The sequence below is a fragment of the Protopterus annectens genome, chromosome 14.part0 (assembly GCF_019279795.1).
Source record: "Protopterus annectens isolate FY-2018-M chromosome 14.part0, PAN1.0, whole genome shotgun sequence".
NCBI classification, from domain to species: domain Eukaryota; kingdom Metazoa; phylum Chordata; order Ceratodontiformes; family Protopteridae; genus Protopterus; species Protopterus annectens.
This window is the reverse complement of record NC_056748.1, coordinates 481,166,382-481,188,915: the sequence shown is the minus strand read 5'-3', so window position 1 is coordinate 481,188,915 and position 22,534 is coordinate 481,166,382. Positions and strand designations below refer to the sequence as shown.

Here is a 22,534-nt window from a genome sequence, read left to right as displayed (position 1 = left end):
ACAATATTAAAGCAACTTTGGTGTTTCCTGCAAAGATCAAATATTTTTTTTCTGAAAAGACTGAAATATTTAACACACTGGAGGAGGCATACACTTTTCTTAACAGCAATACAATCCAAAATAATACTAAAGAAATGGAGTGAAACAGTGTATTCCCGAAGAGAAAGAGTTGAATTCCTAGAAAACTGCTTCTAAAATTAAAAAGCTTAAAAACAAGTACCTTTCAGTCTCTGATTGCAAGACTTTTATTGTCTGAAACAATAGATTTGCCCTTTAAATAAAATGTTTGTACTGGACGTTAAGCTTCAAAACATATGTAGGTATATATTTATATTTTAAGCTAAAACATTTTTCATGATGAGGAATATAAACAGTTCGTTTTACTGTTTTACTGTACTTACAGTGAAAGACAATATATTTAACTAAAAGTATGTGTATTTCTAAATGTTAAACATATACTTCATGTAAGAAAATGTCATTAAATTATAAGCAATAGAATTGTTAATTTTAAGACCATATAACTTAATAATTTTATTTTATTTATTCAACTGTGCTTAGTATATGCATTGCTGTGTTAATTAAAGGCCATATTGAAGTAATATGGTAATTAGAAGTGTTAAAGTGCTGGCAATTTTGTTTTCTTTGCTCCTGTATAAAACATTCTTTTCTTTTATGAAGCAAGTAAAATGTAAAGAAACTTGAGAACAAAAGAATATTCCATGTCTGTCAGAATCCTGGATTCTTCCTGCTTGAACTGTCCTGAAGAAAATCTGCATAAAAATTCATTACTGATGTCTGTGAAAAAAGAAAATAACATTTTATTTCTTTCTTTTTTTTTCAAGTGTGTATGTGTATATGTGAGAAATCTCAAAATAACACTTGTTTCTTTTCTTAGAAGTGAAGAATTGATAAGACAAAAGCTAGAGCAATATTTTACACAGAGTTATTGCTAACATATCATTTCCTTAAATATTGCATGTTAATAGCTTATGCTATAGTGTTATTAACTCTCACTGTACATATTAACTGTGCATATTAATTGAAAGAAGTAAAGTTAGATTTTGTTACTAACTAGAGCAGCTTAGAAGAACTAAGAGGAAAGAGAAATTTAGAGAGGAAATTAACAGCTGCTGTGTGCTGTGAGTTGTAATTTTCACATGTTGTAGTAAATTTCTAATGTCAGTATGTGCAGAGCAGCAGTTCACAATGGCTAAAGGCACACATTCACATTAAACAAGCAGGAATTATGTTATATAGTAAAGATTGCTTATAATACTAGAATTAATAAGAAGAGTAAACATAATATGCAAATGCACAAGAAATGAAATATTTAATATGTAAGATTTATAAAACAGCAGTATCAGTAAGTTAAGAAATATGTACACATAATGTACTTTTTAATAGATAGTTGATTAAATAGCTCTGTCATGGGAGATTTCAGCAATACAAGATATATAGATTAAGGTAGAATACTAGTGAGAAAATAAGACAGAAAAAATATATTTAAATAAACTGCTTTTAAGAAATATTTCTACTACATATACATGCATAAGGCAGAAATCTGACTGTACAGTTATTTTAATATACATGCATAATCATACAAGAATATTTGAGAATAACCTAAAGGCTGAAATTTGAAGCTTGATCAAGTGAACTTTTATGTTTTTACATGTTGGTTGTTATTAGATTCACTAAGACTGCCTGAAATAGCTCATTTCATAACTTAGTGATGAAATTTGAGTGTTTTTATTGCTGAATCAGTACAGCCATGTTGATAGAAAAGAGAGTATTTTTTTTCAATATAAAATAAAATACTACTAAATAAATAAAATAACAGCAACAAGCAGGAACCAAGTAACCAGACTTTATTAATCCTCTAGCACTTTGGCAACGCCTTCAAGGAGTAGAAACTAGTAGAAATTCACCCTCAGTTAAATACACATAATTATTAACCAATTAGCTAATTATATTAGATTAATAGCCTCCAATTACATTATAAGTTGGGACCCAAAGGAGACAAAGTATCATATTTTAAAACAAAAATGCTCTCCTTGTATAATAATTTCTTTTTATATGAATGTTCAGAATGAAAACCAACTGGATTTTTTTTCTAAAACAGTTGCTTTTAAACCCTCAGGTTTAGAATCATGAAATTGCATAAAATGTTTAACCACAGGACTATCTTCTTTTTGTTTAATAATAATCCTAGCATGTTCTTGAACTCTTATTTTAAACTTCCTTTTACTTTCCCCTATGTATACAAGACCACAGGGGCACTGCAAGGCATACATTATGCCCTCTGTATCACAAGTAAACATTTCACAAGGGCAACAAGCATGACCATTAATATGACTAAAAGTTCTTAACACATAGTTACATATATTACAATGGCCACAAGAAAATGTGCCCTTCACACTTACATTATTACCACTTATAGCAGAAATAGGAAATGTAAAATAGTTATGTACTAGGATGTCCTTCAAGTTCCTAACTCTTCTAAAAGAAACACCTAAATGAGGGGAAATTATCCTAACCAAATCTGCAAATTTACACAAATGCTTCCAATGGTATTTCACCAAATCAATTAAAATAGCACTAAAGGCTCCATATGTTGAAACAAAATAAATTTGTCTTACATTATTGCTTCTCTGACCTACATTATACTGGAATCTTTTGCTGAGCTCTTTATTATCCTGATCAAAAGAGCTGGCAATAACCTTATCCACTGCCATCTGTATTGAATAGCTAGTATAACTTCTTGATTCAAACAGCATACATTTTATAAACTTCACTATAGAAGTCCTTGTCATTATTACATAACCTTCTTACTCATTAACATTCTCCATAAGGGAGAGAAGCAATGGTATGCGCTGGATGGCAGCTACTGCCCTCTAAATATTGATTGCCATCCTCAAATTTCCTATGTGCTACTGTTTGAAGCATATTATCCTCCTCCAAAATTAAATTTATATGTCTAAAAATATAATATGCCTACTCACCTGTAGACCATCAAAAAGAAGCTTAAATCTATTATTCTGTAATTCTGCAAAAACATATTAACTTCAGTCAAACCTCTTTTACAAATAAAAAAAAGATCATCAATAAACCTAAAATACTTAACATTTTCTTTAAAGAAGGTAATATGATATAAATATTCCAACTCATATAGGCCCATTATCAAATTAGCATACATAGGGGCAAAAGATGCCCCCATGGCTGTGCCTTGTATTTGCTTTTAAATTTTATCATTAAACATAAAAAAAAAAATATTTAAACAAAACTGTTTTTTAACTGATTGCTGCATTTATTTTAAAATCTGCACTTAAAGTTACATTTAGTCGATTTTGATCGAAAGTTTGCTTGCTTGTTTGTTTAATTTAACTGTGGAGGCTGCCCACTAAAGTGTGCTAGCCTGTGTAACCAATTTATCACTGTCTCTGCATTTTCTGTGCGTTTCTACCAAAAAAACAAAAAAATAAAATCCTTGTTTTCCCGCCTTCCTCGACTAGTTTAGACCAGTTTAAAGGCATTGCTGTATTCTGGGCTGTGGTGTAGTTCCTGTGTTGTCCATTACCTTACTTGGATAGAAGGAAGTTTCTTTGCTCACCAGTGGGAGTGGGGAGCCTTGAGCAGCCTACCTGTTCTTGGGGGAAGTGACCTCAGCACAAGAAGCTGTAGTAATTGGTTGTTTGGGACCATTCCTAGCTCTTTTGTAGTTCACTGTTTAAAATCCGTGTTTGCACGGCTTTATGATTGTCATAGCAGCAATCGTTAAACTTTTCTGGCTCCACCAAGTCTGCTCTTCAATTTTTCCCTTAGAACTGTTCTACTTGCAATCTAAACAGCCTATACTCTATCTGAAAAGCTCAGCACTTGCTCCTAAAGCATTTTTTTATACAGGTAAAGCACTCAAACAAAAGAAAGTACTTCATTCACCTAAATCCCCTTGAGTACCCATTTCCCTATAGGTCCTTTCTGACTCAGTTACACAGCAAACTTTTTCACTATTTCTAGCATGTCGAAGAGTCAGTTGCTGGCATCCTCTCCTGTTCAGCTGGTGAATCTGGGAATCTTGAGGCAATGTTACAATTGCCTCATGTACACAGACAACCTTCTCCTCCTCCCAACAAATACAAATATATGCGAGAGATGCAACTATATAGCCAAACTGGAGGCTGAGCTCTCTCAATTCAGTACTGGCAAGACCAGTCAGGAGGAGAAGGTAGCCATGCACACCACAAACCCAGTCTCACATAGAACTATCACAACTGCAAACCAAACACATAAACACACAAAAACATACTCAGAGGCGCTGATTAAAAATCTACCAAAACAACAGAGGCCTCCAAAGCAGACACCCAAGCAACCACCACCTCAAGACATAGCACATGCAACACATATTTCACAAAGTCAGTGTGCTAAACAGTCACAGCCCTTAAGGCCAAACAACATGCCAGACACACTTGTAATAGGTGACTCCATAGTCAGACACACTGATGTCCCACTCACCAGACTGAACAAGGAAAAGGTCACAGTAAGCTGCCTGTCGGGAGCTAGAATCCGCCACATAACACAAGCACTCAGGTCACTCCACAGCAAGTACAAATATGACTCAGTCATTGTACATGCCGGTGTGAACGACCTGAGACGTACCTCCCTGGACTACATGAAAAGAGACATAGAGAAGCTCTCTGATTATGTAGCCCAGGCCGGTATGACCCTGACCCTGAGCAGCATCTTACCCTCACCAAGAATGATGCCACGGTACAAAGACAAAATGATCAGTTTTAACAATTGGCTTAATTACTGGTGTTATTCTAAGGAGATCCAATGTCTGTCTGCTTGGGATGACATGCTTGACAAGCCACGCTGCTTCGCAAGGGATGGCTTGCACCTGTCACCCCTGGGCTTCTGGATATTGGCCAAGGCTCTTGCCACCCCCATAGTGCCTTTTTTAGGCAAGGCTCAAATGACAAACATACCTCCCTAGAAAACACAAGTGGAAAAAAAACTAAGGGTAATGCTGCTCAATGCCAGAAGTCTAAACCTCAAGATGCATGCCCTCGAAGCCCTCCTCAGTATGGAGGACATTGATGTCTGTGAAGTGACTGAAACCTGGTTCGAGGCTCCTGAGAGCACCCCAGCACTATCAGGTTTTACCTCATATCATGCTTTCCGGCCCCAAAACTTGGACCGAACCACAAAAGGAGGGGAAGTATCCATATTCATCAAAGATACCCACACCTCCAGGTTAGCGGCAATGCACGAAGCATCGGAGACCATCCAGGTGCAACTAACCATAGGCAAAACTGCCTTACAGTTTGTAGCATGCTACAGACCACCCTCTCAAACTCAGGAACCCCACACAGCCTTCCTGAAGACGCTGGAGAGTATGAATGTCTCTCCAAATACCATCATTTTGGGAGACTTCAACTACCCAAACATAGACTGGGAACATTACTCAAGCCCAAACACCCTAGCCCAAAGGTTCCTAGAATTCATAAACTCAAATGCAATGGAACAACTAGTCACCATTCCCACAAGAGGAGACAATATACTAGACCTGATCATCACAAACATGGGGACAAAATGCTCCACACCGGAAGTATATCCCTCTTTGGTAAGATCAGACCATAAATTAATCTCACTGGAAATCCACATCCCGCCCCCACCCCCTGCACAAAAGACCACATTGAAGAACTTCTCAAAAGCCAACTTCACACTTCTTAAGACTGAAGTGGTATCCTTCAAGGCCCCTGGGCCAGTGGAAACCACAACCCACACTGCTGAATCCTTTGCAAATGCCTTCTATGGGCACCTTCAAGAATGCATGGATCATGCAATCCCAATTAAAACCAAGACCCATTCCCCCAAAGGCAGGCACTTGGTCTGGTGGACCCCAGCAATAAACAAACTTTACAACAGGAGGAGGAAGCTACTACATGACAGAGCAAAATCCCTAAAAGGGAAGGCATCTCTGATCAGTACTAGCAACAAACTACGATCACTCATAAAATCATCCAAGGCCAACTTTGAGAGAAAAATCGCAAAAGACACAAAAGACAATCACAAGGCCTTCTTTAGCTATGTTAGAAACCTGGGTGGAAACTCCCAGATATGCTCAGAGTTAGTTCAAAATGACACAAAATACACTGAACCCACTGACATTGCCAACATTCTGGCAGACAGGTTCAGTGCAAATTTCTCCTCCCCCTCCCCCTCCAAAAGGAGAAATAACTATCCCATTAGAGTGTAGCCTCCCTAACATCTCAGATGCCCAGGTGAGAGCCGCCCTCTCTAAAGCTAAAAACACAGCATCAATGGGACCGGATGGTGTCCTGGGCTGTGTGCTACATGAACTCCAAGAGGAACTAAACCCACACATAAGGCTGCTGTTAAATCTTAGCCTTACTACAGGATACATACCCAAAGAGTGGCGTACGGCAACAGTGGTCCCACTTCACAAAGGCGGTGCTTCTACGGACCCTGGAAATTACCGCCCCATAAGCTTGACGAGCCTGGTCTGCAAAGCTATGGAGAGGATCATTATGGAACTCATAAACAAAGACATTGGGTCCTACCCAATTTGGCTTTGTCAAGGGCAGATCCTGCCTTTTGAACTTGGTCGACTTTTTTGAAACAGTCACTAAGGCCATTGATGAGGGTAAGGCAGTTCACACAGCCTACCTTGATCTTGCAAAAGCCTTTGACACAATACCCCACTTGGGCATCATAGACAAACTCACCAGCTTAAATGTAAACCCATATGTCACAAGATGGGTTGCAAACTGGCTCAAGAACAGAACCCACAGGGTCAGAATTGCTGGAGCTATGTCAGACTCTAAGCCAGTCACAAGCGGTGTCCCACAGGGCTCAGTCCTGGGATCCCTCTTGTTCGGCATTTATTTTTCCGAGGTACAGGCAAACATAGGAGGATTGTGGCTGACAAAGTTCGCAGATGACTGCAAACTGGGCGCCATAATTGATACTCCAGCGGACACAAACATCCTTCAGACAGGCCTCATAGAAATGGATAATTGGTGCCAGAGCCATGGCCTTAAGCTGAACGCCAAAAAATGTATAGTCATACCCTTTGGGAAAAACAAGGTACCGACAAATTACCACATAGGTAGTAATCCATTAAGTACGGAAGAGGTAATCAGGGACCTAGGGACCCAGATTGACAGTAACCTCTCATTTGACACTCACATTGCCAAAGTGGTTAGGAAAACCTTCTATATTGCCCACCTTATCATGAAGGGTTTCACATCTAGATCAAGAGAGGTCATTGTGCCCCTGTACTCTTCTCTTATCAGGCCAATGATTGAGTACAATGCCCCATTTGGGATGCATCTCACCCGACACCTGCAGCAGTTGGAAAGACCCCAAAAGTTCCTCACCATATGCTGCCTGACTGAAAAAACTCCAGCTCTATTCAGTCGCATACCGCCTACTCAGAGGTGATCTGTGCCTGACATACAAGGCCATGTCCAATCCGGAATTAATGGACATGCTCCACCTCAGAAAATCCAAATCCATCAGAGCCACGAGAGCAAGAGACTTAAACCTCAACACAGAAATAAATAGGACGTGCTGGAGGGACAGATTCATAACCCAGAGGCTCCCTACACTCTGGAACAGAATCCCATTCCATGTTAGGCAGAGCCCCTCACTCTATTCAAGAGAAATCTTGATGAGTGGATGGGAGATCGTAGGTTTACCCCGGGGGTCATCTTTGTGTCACTACTAGACAGAGGCACAATAAACTAAACCCTAAAAGGGCATAGTATTCTCATCCTAAGGGGTGGTGAAAGCCACACACACTCTGGCTAAGCTTATAAATGCCCTAGGGCAGATAGCCTAGTACGAACCTATGAACCTAAAAATAAAAGCAATTCCAAAACATAGTATGATTCAGGACTTTCACCTATAAAATATTTAACTGCTTGCTTCAATTCCAAAATTCTGTTGAATGCTAGTATAAAAGCTGACAATGTCAACACTAATAAATAACATTTCACTAGACCACTGAACTCCAGACAATTTCTCCAAAAAGTCAGTACTATCTCTAATATAACAAGGAAACTTAACCACATAAGGTAACATATATTCATGTAAAAATAGACCTATATTGGACAAGACATATTTTTGTGCAGAAACTATAGGTCTACCAGGAGGGTTATCACCATTCTTGTGAATTTTAGGCAGGCAATAAAAAACAGCTAACTCCCTATCCTGTGGATTAAATTTTCTTTCCATATCAGCACGAGAGAAATATTTTAATCTCACACCTTTTTGAATAAGTAGCTCAAATTCTACAATAGCTTTTTGATACTCATTTTTACAGCTTTATTTATATGTATGTTGATTATTCAAATGTAACATACACATGCGAAAATACTGTTCAACATTCATAATCACTAGTTTACCCCTTTTATCAGAGGGCTTAATCACTATTTCTTTGTTTCTAGCTAACAATTGTATTTCCTTCCATTCTTGAGCACTTAAATTGTATTTAACATTATTTTTATTCTGCATAAAATTATTATAAGCATCTTCTGTAGCAAAATTCAACATATGTGAAAAATGTTTAATCCCTTCATTTTAATGTGGAGGAATAAAATCACTTTTAAACTCTATTTTAATAGTGTCAAACAAACTATGCATTAGAATCAATATCAGTATCAAGCTCAAAAGTCTCATCAGGGTCAGACAAACAGGAATAAAAACTTTCCTCATCACTGTTATTTAAAAATTCTCTAGATAAAACACTTTCATTCTTATTAGCAAAAAAATATGCTAAATGCAGTTTTTGACAGCTTAAAAATTTCACATTTCAGCTCATAAAGACAAGGCATCACAGTTGGTATATATTTTAAACCATAATTAAGTGTTTTAAATTGAGTCTCAGACAAAGATGCACCAGAAATATTATGTACCAGAGAGTTCAAGGTCAATTTAATACCATTTACTTTTCTTGTAATTCCTCACCCCATTGTGAGTGTTGTTGGCTTCCGACTGAAACCATCCTCTCTTGCATTCATTATATCCCTCTTTATGTTTTTTATTATTTTTCTCTCCGAAAATCATTATTTAATTTTGAAGGGTTTTGGGCTGTTGGTAAGTATGGAAACTGTTCCTCCTCTCTTTCTCATTCAGTGGAAATGCCAGAAGCGTCTGACACAAATGGAATGCCCCTTGATGACAAAAAGGATTTCTTAAAGGGAACAGAGCCATTGTTTCAGTTGAAATGCTTCTTTTTGTACCATAAGAAATCATGACCTCCCTCATAGTCCTTTAAGTCTCTTTTCAGTTTCGTAATTTTAGGTTTAATTAATTCCCATATTTTTCTAGTCTCTCATTGATATCAGATAATTGCCTCTCAAGATGTCCAAAAGTAAGCAGCTTGGCTAAATTATTGTGTGTAGTTTTAATTTCACCCCTCAATTTATTTTGTTTAATGCAATCACATTCTAACAGAATGGAAACCCATTCTATAGCACAGTGATGTGCTGCAGCCAGACACTTTTTTTTAAAAATTAACCTCCACTTCATCAGACATATCAAAGGGGGCAGAGGGTGTTTTAAAGGCTCTTAACCCCATCAGTGTGATAGCAAGGTCTACATATCTCTGTAGACTTAGCATACTAAAATAAGCTGCAGTTTCTTTATGTAACAAATGCTCCAATTTGTCTAAGAGAGCTCCTGACTCACCAGGTAAAGATGGAAAGGAGGATTCACCGACTGCTGCAAACGGATTCTCCACTCAGTACTTTCTCTCATGCTGAAAGTTATACATAAAATTGAAGGAGCTAGAGGCAGTATTACCCACCCACTTACACCAGCCATTGGAACAATGCTGCCAGTATCAGAATGAATAACAAAATTGTCCAAAGTTCTTTGAGTATTATCCAGTGTATCTTCTCTGAGAATACGAGGTATATTGAAGGAAGGTTCACTCGCCATCAAAATAAATCCAAAAATAAAATACTACTAAATAAATAAAGTAAAATAATAGCAACAAGCAGGAACCAAAAGAACAAGACTTTATTAATCCTCTAGGAATTCAGCAAAGCCTTCAAGGAGTACAAACTAGTAAAAATTCACCCTCAGTTAAATACACATAACAATTAAACAATTATCTAATTATATTAGATTAACAGCCTCCAATTACATTCTAGGTTGAGACCCAAAGGAGACAAAGTATCATGCTTTAAAATGAAAATGCTCTCCTTGTATAATTATTTCTTTTTATATGAATGTTCAGAATGAAAACCAACTGGAATTTTTTCTAAAACAGTTGCTTTTAAACCCTGAGGTTTAGAATCATGAAATTGCATAAAATGTTTAACCACAGGACTTTTTTTTTTTTATAATATTCCCAACATGTTCTTGAAACCTTATTTTAAACTTCCTTTTACTTTCCCCTATGTATACAAGACTACAGGGGGCACTGTAATACATAAATTATGCCCTCTGTATCACAAGTAAATATAGATGTTTCAATATGTTTGAAGGGAGAATGAGATTTGAATTGAGCACATTGTCACGTTTGAATACAATACAGACTGCAAATATTTTTGACTCCCTAGAAATAGAAAAACATTCTCTTTGATCTCATCAATCTACATATTTTTATCAAATAGTTTAATAAGCTAAAGGATTTTTAAATATTTTGATATATGTCATGTTGAGTGTTACACAATTTTGAGATACAGACACTTGTACTTTAAAAATTAATTCAGACATTTTATTAGATCTATAAACTGTGTGTGTCTTTTGGCTTGATAAATATGTATGTGCATTGATTTCTCTTTTGCATTATAGTTTAGTATGATAAGATTACTTGTCACCTGAAAGTTTAACAGTTGTCTTTCTCTCTTCAGGTCCCACTCTGTTATACTTATTTAATTAGAGACCTAGTAAGTGCATAATTTAGGAATGTGTAATTGGTTATTTATACTATTTTACATAAACAGATATATAACATACAATTTGTTGGATTATTTAATATTTGTAATTAATAGAAGAGAATTATTAAACTTTTATGTAGTAATGGGTGGAATAGTTTTAAATTGCAAAATATGTAACTAAATTAATAGACTTTTTATTATGTTTGCCCTATATAAATATTATATTAATTTGTAAGTCACGGTAGCTTTTAGCTATTCTTTTGATGAATTTTTAGGTGTTGGTAGGTAGAATGATAGTATACCACTTTGTCTATTCAATAGGCAAACTAGGAACTTTGGTACCCATGTTAGGTTGTGTTTTATTACCAATATATGCAGTTATAGTTGTAGACTTGTTTTTGGTTTATTTATGAATTTTAGTAGTTTATTTTGTAGAAAGGAAGAATTAAAAAATGTGAAATGTTAAGATAGTGTTGGAGGACTGTATTAGAGTCTTATATATAATTAAATTAATATGGTGGATAAATGTGACATATATTTTAAAAGAAATCTTTTTAAATACACAGTATCAATAGTTTTAATCTATTATCTATTAATGTAAATCAATTAAATAATGGCAATAAAAGGAAATCATTAATGGAATATCTAAAATTAAATAGTGGAGACATTAAATTCTTGCCAGAGACTCACTTGATAGATAGAGATACACGATATTTAAATAACTTAGGTTATGAATGTTATCATCTGCTTCTTTTAACAAAAAGAGGAGGGGAACTGCTATACTTTGGAGAAAATCTACTGTAATGCTTAAGGTCATGGAACCCATTAATGATCCAAAAGGAATGTATACATTTGTAATAATTAAATATAATGGCAAGCTCTATACACTAGCTAATTTTTTACTGGATCCCTGGAATAGGTGCAAGAGTGGCTAAAGATCACTTAAACTTAATGCAAAGTCATTGAAAAGGTATTCTAATTTTAGTAGTGGATTTTAACTGCACATCTAGTATAGAAAGTACAAGTGAACAGAAGAAAGTTGAAATACTGGCATCAGCTAAAGCACTAAATAGATGGTTTAGTAATAATAATTTAGCTGAGTTACTAGAAGAAGCAGAGGATAAGTCATTGTTCTTCACTCCTTATTTTTATGAATATGGGACACAAACTAGAACTGATAGGATACACCTCTGTAAATTTACTTAATAAAGTGAATTGTTTTAAAACTATTCCTTGTCCTTTATCTGATCATAATACATTAAGTATTAATATAGTAACAACAAACAAACCACTCAGATGATGAATAGCACAACTGAACAATAAAAACGTCTGCAAATAGGCACCACAGGAAAACTGAATCTTCTTAAAGAAAGTTTGTTTTTGAGCGCTTTCATCCACAAGGCACTTCATCAGAAAACTGAACAACTGACTGGAAGACAACTTTATAATGCAAACTGACCAATCAAAAACATTGAACAATAATTAAATTAATTAAGACAAATAGTTGACCTGAAAGGTAAAAAAAGCAGTGAATTCACAGTACATAAGTATAACTCAAAACAAAACAGCATAATATTAAAAACAATTATAAAAAACATTTTATACCAATACTATCATTCAGGATGGGAAACTTAAAAGTGCACAAAAAGAAACTTCCTTTAAGAAGATTCCATTTTCCTTTGGTGCCTATCTACATATGTTTTCTTTGTTCAGTATTAATATAGTAATGGATATAATGAAATTTCAGATTATTCATAGAATCCCAGTATATATGATGAATTTAAAAGAATTTAAGAATTACCCTAAGGAACAAATTGATTTTTTTTTATCTATGAATGATAATGGTTAGGTTCATAATGTCATATTATATGACTCCCTAAAATGCATATTAGAGACAGAATAAAAAGATGGGCTAGTAATAAAATGAAAGAGTGGGATAAAGAGTTATGAGAAATACAAGATGAAATACACAAAGTGAGGTTTGAACAACAGACAAAGAAATTAGATAATACTGAAGTAATTAAAAAAATAATGACAAAGTATCAAAAAGTTTTAATGCATAAAATGAACATAGCGTTAGAAAAAATACAATTCCACAATTATGTGATGACTTCAAAAAATCTACAGAGATTTGCTAATAGAAGTAAGATGTTCAGAAAAAAAGGTACAAATCAGTAACATCCAAAATCCTCACACTAATAAGCTTACTTCAAATGTAGAAGAAATGCTTAATATTTTTTTAAAAAATCCGTAAGGATCTTAATAAAGATAAATATGATAATCCTGATGACTACAAAACTGACAATTATTTAAAGAAAAATGTTACTAATAAACTTAATGACCAACAAGTATCTCTGTTGAGTAAGCCTATTACCCTGGTAGAAGTTAAAGAAGCTTTAAAAAAGGGAAATGGTAAAGCTCTAGGGTTTGATGGTTTATGTCTGGAATTATATAGTCTGCTTCCATTAAATACTTTAAAATTACTGAATAGCATTTCAGGATAATTCAGTGTGACAAAATATTTCATCCTTCATGGAAATTTTCTGCAATCTCACCTATACTTAAACAAGGAGAGGATAATAAGTTCATTTTATTATATAGACCTATTTCATTATTAAATGTAGACTATAAAATATTTACTTCTGTTTTTGCTACAAGATTAAGATATATAGTAGATTAATTAATAAAGATCAAACAGGATTTATAGTCAATCAATTAGCGTACCATAATATAAAAAGGCAAGTAATTATCTTGGATTTAGCAAAAGCAGTGAACAAGAAATTGGCCCTAATTAGCTTAGATATTCAGAAAGTTTACTGGAAAAAATTAAAAAACCTATGTAGAGACTCCAAGGCATATGTTAAAACTGGATCTTACATTTCTCAAGGATTCACTTTAAACAAAGGCACAAAGCAAGGGTGTCTCTTGTCTCCTCTACTATTTGGATTAGTTATCAAACCCTTAGCTAACAGTATATAAACCAATACAAATGATGGATTCTGAATTAACAGATTATCAATCTAACATATAGCTTTTTGCAGATCTTTTACTAACTATAGGAGATTTAAATTATTCAATCACAGAAATAGATGAAGAAATTGAAAGGTTTAAGAAGTATCACTGCTTAAATATAATAATAATAAAACTGAAACTTTAGTGTTAAATCAATTACTAGATAGTAAGTTTAAAGATAAATGTAAATATAATTAAGAAGGAAAATAACTGAAATATTTAGGACTAAAAATCTATCAAGATATCAGTAAGATTATTAATACTAATTTTGAAAAAGTAATTGAAGTGTTACTTCCTATTAAAAAATGGAATGAATGTTTTTTTTTCCTCTTGAGGATAGGTTAGTACTTATTAAAATTATTATATTACCCAAGATTGTGTGTGTGTGTGTGTGTGTGTGTGTGTGTGTGTGTGTGTGTGTGTGTGTGTGTGTGTGTATTAATACCTGACAAAAAAACTTTAAAGAAAATGGAAAAATGTTAACTTCATTCTTATGGTATTCTAAAAATGAGAATTGCTTATAGAAATCATATAAGATTATGGGAGTATGGTAGTATCAGCTTTCCAGGTATAGACTCTTATTCTAATCCTGCAAGTTTTTAACCATATTATACTCTGGATTGACTCAACATGTACTAATCATACAAGCAGAAGCAGGTTAAACTAAATGCTTATAAATTTATTAAATATGATAAATTAGAAATACGTAATACTCCTTTCATCTGGTTAACAAAATGTACCTTAGAAGGATATTAATTTCAATATTTAGACTCTGCATATATGAAATCAATTTTTAAAACAGTTAAGAAATATATTTTTAAAACTCCATTAATATCAAAATTGCTGCACAACACTGCGAAACAAGTCCAAAACGCTCAGGAACTAGAAGATTATTGTAAACGTATTTTATTAAGACCGTTTTCGCTTCTCAAAGAACAGAAGCTTCTTCAAACACAATAAAAGGCGCCAAAACAGCTTTTTAAATACAACAGCTTTTGTTTACGTGATGTCATATCCTTGACAACCAACATGTTCAGCAATACACCTTTTAGTATACAAGTATAAGACAATCAACCTAAACCAACATTCGCATCAAAAGAAACAAATAAATCAGGCATCTTAAATCTTTTTAAAACTTTTTAAAAATTATGGCTTCCTTACATTAAAATACATGGGTCTTGGACCTTCAGGTAATACTGATGACAGCATCGCTATTAATTTAAAGCTACTGGACAATAACATGTTAAAGATTAGGAAACTTCAACTTGAAGTTTCCTATTTTAAGCAGTGTATCAGAGAAAATGTGGTGCCTAAAGGTTTGAGGAGCTCGTTCGCTCCTACTGGGTTATTTTTTGACCCTTTATTTATGGATGAACTTTCTTGCCTTCTCAATAAACAAGGTTTAGAACTGCTTGAAGTCATGGTTAAACACTATGAAAAACAGATTGACTTATTGCTGTCAGAAACTAATGTACTTGATGACAAAATCAAAATAGACCTAAACTTTCTCTGGTATAAATATGATTACCACCGGATTTTTGAAAGTATCGACGCGTTATTAGTCAAATTAAAAACAAACAAAAATAAAAAACTAATGAGAGACCGGCAAGCATATGCTAATGAGATGGCTTATCCTAACTTGGTTAAGAACACTAATGGACTACAAAACAAAGTTGAACCACACACTAAAAGTTTTAATGACAGAGGTGTTGCCCCCCCTCCAGCTACCTTGGATGAGAATGAATTTGAAAATGAGGATGGAGACGAAGGTCCATCTTCTTATCAACCTAGGAGAAGTAATAGAATAAAAACTAACTACAACAACAAAGGCTACCGTCCTAATTATAAAAATCAAACTAAACCTTTTTTAGGGCGGAAGAATTACCAGCGGAAAAACAACCAGAACAATCTGAAATAGAGCCCATAACAGGACCTATGGTTTTTTCCTGCTGGCAAACCCATCATCTTGACAAATAAAAAAGGGGACTTTATGGTGTACAACTTTTCCGAAGTCAATATTGAACAAGACTTAATTGAACTGTTGGTGTTCGGCTTATCTTTTGTTCCTGATCAGAAGATTTGTCTGCCTAAGTGTTTGATGGACCTTAAATGTTTTATGCGTAGCTTAAACCTTAAAGTAATATTTAATGGTGATTCTATTAAGGACAAACATCCCTTCAAAATGTTAAGTACCTTTAATCCCCCTCTACATCCTATTTTGCAAACATTTGAGTATGCTTGTGAAATTGATTTCAGACAATTGTTTGAGAATATCAAATGGTTTGAAAACAAAAGTAACATCTCACCTGAACAAAGAGTAAGCTTGAAAAATCTAGGTAACCTACCTATTAGGGTGATCAAACCAGACAAGGGTGGGGGTTTAGTTATTTTTGATAAGAATGATTATAATTTAAGAATGTCTAAGGTACTTAACTCTTCAGCCTATGAAATGTCGTCTCTTAATGAGACTTCAGGTCAATACAATAGAATCAAAGGGTATTTCAGGGATTTGTTTATCGAAGGGAGGATTGACATCGACACCTTCAATTTTATCAACATCTCTTTCCCTAGAGTCCCAGTAATGTTTGGGATCCCCAAAATTCATAAAAACCTGGTGGACCCACCTATGCGTGCTCTAGTGGATGGGAGATGTTGTATTACTCATCCTTGTGCTAAGGTTGTTGATTACATCCTTAACAAATACCTTAAGCTACTACCTCAAATTTGTAAAGACTCTTGGTCTTTTTTAAGGTCCATCAATGACATTCCTTTCAACCCTTCTTACAACTTTTTAACAATCGATGTGGTGGATTTATACACCTCTATACCACACCAAGAAGCTGTGGAATGGGTTGAATTGATGTTAATCGATCTAGAAGCCTCGAAAGATGAGATTGAGGTGGTTACTATTCTTCTTGATATTATTCTATCGTCTAATTTCTTTATCTTTAACAATTGCCACTACCTGCAGAAAAGGGGTATTGCCATGGGCTCCCCATGCGGAGGGAGTGTGGCTAACTTGGTGGTCGCTTATTGGGAAAAGACATTCTTGTTTAAGGACCCCCAGTTTAAAGAGGTAAATAAATTTTACACACGTTTTTTAGACGATGTGTTTATTCTCATACAGGGGAACTTGGACATTGTTACAAATTTAATGGGGAAAATGAATGCATCATGCACCTTTTTAACATTTACCCACCATTTTTCAGTTAGTGAGATTGACTACCTGGATGTTAAACTTGTTAAAGATTTCCACAACAATCAAATTATTTCTAGCATTTTCAGAAAGCACACTTATTGCAACGCCTTCTTACATTTTTCTAGCAACCACCCATGGAAACAAAAAAAGTCCATTGTTAAAGGCCAGTTAGTGAGAGCTACACGTATGTGTAACACCCTAACGGCCTTTGAAGATGAATGTTCCATGCTTAGGAGCATGTTCCTGAATAGGGGTTACCCTTGTGAACTTCTGGACAGCTTAATTGATGAAGTCTCCTTTAAAAGAGCCTCGGGGTTTTACCAACCACTCCTTCAAGGCACTAAACCGTGTAACCTTCCTGCCACCGAGGCCTTGGCAACATCTACACATAGTAGTGAACCCAGGCTCATTTTGCAGGAACCTAGCAACAGTGACTACGATAAAGTTTCTTCAACCCACGATTTCAAGATTAGTTTCATCATTACACACAACAAACACATTGACAGTATGTGTTCAATCATTAAGAAGAACTGGCATTTTATTTTAAATAATGCCCATTTATTCGAAATCTTGGGTTCATTTCCCTCCTTTGTATTTAGGAGAGGTAAAAATCTAAAAGAATTGTTGCAAACAGGAGACTCCCTTACTCTTCCACCTAGACAAATTGGAACTTTCTCCTGTGGGTTCTGCAACTGGTGTAGATTATTAAAAACAGGAAATTCCTTTGTTATAAGAAAGGAAAAGTTCTACATTAAACACAAGATTTGCTGTGATACTAAGTCAATAGTTTACATTGCACTTTGTAATTGTTGTTCGGCGTTTTATGTTGGTAAAACAGACCGCAGGTTGCGGGACTGGGTTTACCAACATAATTACGCCATAAAAAACAAAAAAACTGACAATGCCCTTTCAAAGCACGTCCTAGATTATGTCGGACACAGTTTTTGTTTTATGGGGATTGACTTAGTTAAAGTTGGAATTAGGGGGGGTCCTCAGTCCCTCCTTCTTGAAATTAAAGAGCTGGAATGGCAGTTATTACTAAATGCTTTCTCCCCTCCTGGGCTGAATGAAGCCTGTAACATCTCTGTTATTTTAAAATATAAAAGTTATTTAAGGAATTAGTTAGTCCATTATTCACCTTTAACAATTGTGTCCAGTAATTAATGGAGTTGCGAATTGTTTGATTTTTATATTATTTTGTAGACCTTAACTAGTTTATAATGTACCATTTAGGTTATATATACCTGGTAATATTACTGTTAAATTATAACTTACAGGTGAACAAGTGCTTAACTGACATTTTAACCTGTTATTTTTTTCAAGGATTATATGTGCTTGATTACAGTTCTTGCATGGGCGATTAAGTCTCTTAAGTATTTTAATGTAAGGAAGCCATAATTTTTAAAAAGTTTTAAAAAGATTTAAGATGCCTGATTTATTTGTTTCTTTTGATGCGAATGTTGGTTTAGGTTGATTGTCTTATACTTGTATACTAAAAGGTGTATTGCTGAACATGTTGGTTGTCAAGGATATGACATCACGTAAACAAAAGCTGTTGTATTTAAAAAGCTGTTTTGGCGCCTTTTATTGTGTCTGAAGAAGCTTCTGTTCTTTGAGAAGCGAAAACGGTCTTAATAAAATACGTTTACAATAATCTTCTAGTTCCTGAGCGTTTTGGACTTGTTTCGCAGTGTTGTGCAGCTGTTTAGTTATTTGTTGCCTTCATTAATATCAAAATTGATTTTTTTGTACTTTACCATTACAACCGCCTCTAGATTTAAGGAAACTCAGAACAATGTTAAAATGAATTTACTAAAACGAATGGATAAGTATTATGGTCTGATTGCTAACCAGTTAATATTATCCATCAGTAAGAAATTAAGTGAATTTGAGGCTAATATGAGTGAAGAAGAGCAAAACACTATTCCCCCATTATATGAATGCTATTGCTGAAGGTAGATTGACCTACAAAGGAAGCTTATCCAAGTTATATAAGTTAATTATAAATAATAATTTTGATGCAAAATTCTGGAATTGTTTAGATAGTAGTGGTCTGAATCTATGGTAAAAATAAAACTGTATTACTTAAATCTGTTAGTCAAGCTTCAAGTTTATACTGGGAAGTTTTTATGTGGAAAAAAAAAATATATATATATATACATACATACACACACACACACACACACACACACACACACACACACACACACACACACACACACACACACACATATAATGTTTGTTACTCCCTAAAAGTCTCTAAGTTTAAGTAAAATGACTTCTTTAATTTGTTGGAGATGCAGAAAAGATGTAAAGGCTGATCGGATACAAATATTTATGGATTGTGAAAAAATAAGTGCATAACTGGGAAGAGATAAGTATCCCCCAGATTCTCAAAAGCTTGCACGGAGTGCAAGATCAGTGCAGGAGCTCAAGCAGGCAATATGTCTGCTGTGCAATCCAGGAACAGCCTGAAGGGGCATGCACTAATCCTCCATGGACTAAGCCCTGGTATGCAAATCACCCCATTTGCAGGAGAAATCTATGCAAATGAGGTGATTTTGCAATCCAGGAAGCTTGCAACAGTCAGTGCAGGACTAGTCCTATCTGCAGAAATGTAGTCATAGCCAGTGTTAGGCACCCGCGAAACCTCCGGCCGTGGGGAGCCCCAGATTATTTCCCCCATGCAGCAGCCGCAGGTTTCACCATTTCCTCCCATAGACGAAAGTCTAGGAAAGAGTATTGGATGGGATTTCTGTTTAATCTGGAGTATTCAAAAGGATTCAAGGGAAACAAGTATCAAAGTACTTCATCGATTTCCTGCTTTTATTTTAATCCGATCTGTACTACCTGTATCAGGGGGACTTACGTGCTGTTCTTACTTAGGGAAATGAAAGTACTGGCTGCGATATTACCATCTGCAAACTGTAGAAACAAAACTAACTACCTCACTAAAGTCTGATATTGATAATGATTTATTACCTAAACATATTACGGAATCCAGACGGCTAGAGGATAAAATGAAAAACATGCTTATGTAACAAAATAGTACTTTGTGTTGTGAACAAGTAATTCATCAAATATATTTCTTATAGCTTTAAAAAAGTTAAAGTTACTTTATCATTGTGCAACTTAACTGGGAGTAACTCTGTTTTTTGTTATTGCACATGTATGTGGTATAACTATTATTGCATATGTATGTGGGATAGGTATTATTGCACATGCATGTGGTATAGGTATTACTGTGCATGTATGTAGCATAGGTATTACTGCAAACGTATGTAGCATAGGTATTATTGCATATGTATATGGTATAGGCATTATTGTGTATGTATATAGCATAGGTAGTATTGCACATGTATGTGGTATAGGTATTATTACACATGTATGTGGTGTAGTTATTGTGCATGCATGTAAGATAGGCATTACTGCACATGTATGTGGTACAGATATTATTGCACATCCGTGTTTGTGTTTATTCTGCCTGTACTGTGCACTGATTCTTGACCTGTGCACAGTCAGACCTGTTAATTGCTTAGATATGAGAACAGATGCCCTAGATAAATGGGAATGGGACAGGATCATTTTTTTTTCAAATGTCCCAGTCCCAGCACTATTATTTTATGCTTTATGTGCATACTTGCCATGCACTGCAGCTCTAGACTAAACCTGATCGACTTATAAAACTGGGGACAAAGGACCATGATTAAAGCAATCAGGGATGCAAGTCTGGGTACTTATCAAAAAAAAATAAATAAATTACATTAAATTTTTGGAGAGTAAAACTGCAGCTTTTTAGGCCAGTTAAAGTGGTGAGCTTTGTGTCAAAGTACTGGAAATAAGGAAAGACAATGGGCAGGATTCACGAAGGCTTGCACAGAGTCTAAGAGTAGTGTAAGACTCCATGCAGCCCTCGCGATCCAGGAACAGCCCGAAATTCCGTGTAAGAGACCAGCTAAAACATCTCTTACACGGACTGGGCGTGGATATGCTAATCATCTCACTTGCAACCGAAAAGCATGCAAATGAGGTAGATTAGCGATCCACAAAGCTCAAACCAGCCCGTGTAAGAGTCGTGTTAGCTGCAGAAATGTACTCAGTTGACAACTGAGTACGTTTCTGCAAATAACACAATGGAGCCATGTCAGCTCCAAATAAAGGGTGCATATGTGCCAGGCAGCATGCCAATGGCCAAATATGTGGCCATTGGCAAGGTACCCCAATGCAAATATGAGAATAAAAATTATTTTTTTTTTGGCGATCGCCGATGTTTAAACGCAGCGCAGCCCCGCGCAAATGGGCTGCGCTATATAAAACATAAAAATGAAGGTTATAAACCCACAAATGTGGGTTTTATGCAATACATGGATTTACAATGCAGGGACCAGCAGAGCAAAAACAACATGGCCACCGTTTAGTGGTTGCTAAGGTGGGAAGCTGAGTCTAAGACATGTAACTAAGCATTAGTAGGCAATCCTATGTAAATGAGTGTTAGGACACTGAATACCACTGTCACATAGAAAATGAGCACATTCCGAGTAGTGTAAGAGTTACATAAGAGGGAGGAACAGAGTAAGGGATAGGTGACATCACAGGGGGGAATGGCAGAAGGAAATGCAGTTCATTGGAGGACAGTGTTACGTGACAGATGTCAGACACATATCATGGAAAGAGGAGTGCCACAAGATAAGCATGGGAAAGTCAAGAAATGGAAGGTGTACACTGTAGCCAACACCAAAGTTTCTTGCTGGGCGTGCATGCGCACGTGTGCGTGCCAGGAAGCGGGAGTAGAGCAGTGTGCGCGCGTGTAAGGCAGACTGAGCATGTGGGAGCCTGTTGGCAGACTTGTAAGACTGTTTACACTGGTGTGCACATGTTTTAACCCAAATAAGTAGATTCTGAACTGTGTAAGCATGTGCGCGCGCGTTTAAGCCACTGTGAGCATGTTTCCGCTGGTATGCGCGTTGCTCCCCCCTGAGGAGACAGAAAGGAAAAAGGAAGCAACAGAAATAGTAGGAAGCTAGCAGGGAATACTGCTGGAGCTAACAGGTGAAAACAATTAGAAGCAGGCAATTACACATGCAGAATTCTAGCCCAGCCCAGCACTTCAAACACTGCAAACAGCAGTGCAGGATGTTTCTCTCAAGAGACACTGCAAGACAGGAGTAAGCTATTAGAAGTGAAAACTGAAAAAGCTTCACTCAGAGCAGAAATGCTAGGGGCTGCCATAGCTGTCATAAGGAGACATAGGCGACTTGCTGAGGGTGGTGACAATGCAAATGCTGCCAGACAACCCACAGTGAGGAGACAGAGAAGAGTGTACAGGCCCAGGGTCACCTACCAGGGGTTACATGAGCTGGATATAGTGGAGCGCTATAGAGTAGACAGAGACCTCCTGCAGCAAATTGGT

General features: G+C 35.8%; 1 protein-coding gene across 1 annotated transcript in view; it reads right to left on the bottom strand.

Moving 5' to 3' along the window:
• The window catches only part of RRP12 (ribosomal RNA processing 12 homolog), a 1,805,151-nt gene that overhangs the window by 1,627,938 nt on the left and 154,679 nt on the right, over positions 1 to 22,534 (bottom strand). The window contains exon 5 of the mRNA XM_044056239.1: positions 5,542 to 5,557. Within this exon, the coding sequence (XP_043912174.1) occupies positions 5,542 to 5,557 (16 nt within the window). The remainder of the gene's footprint in view (positions 1 to 5,541; positions 5,558 to 22,534) is intronic.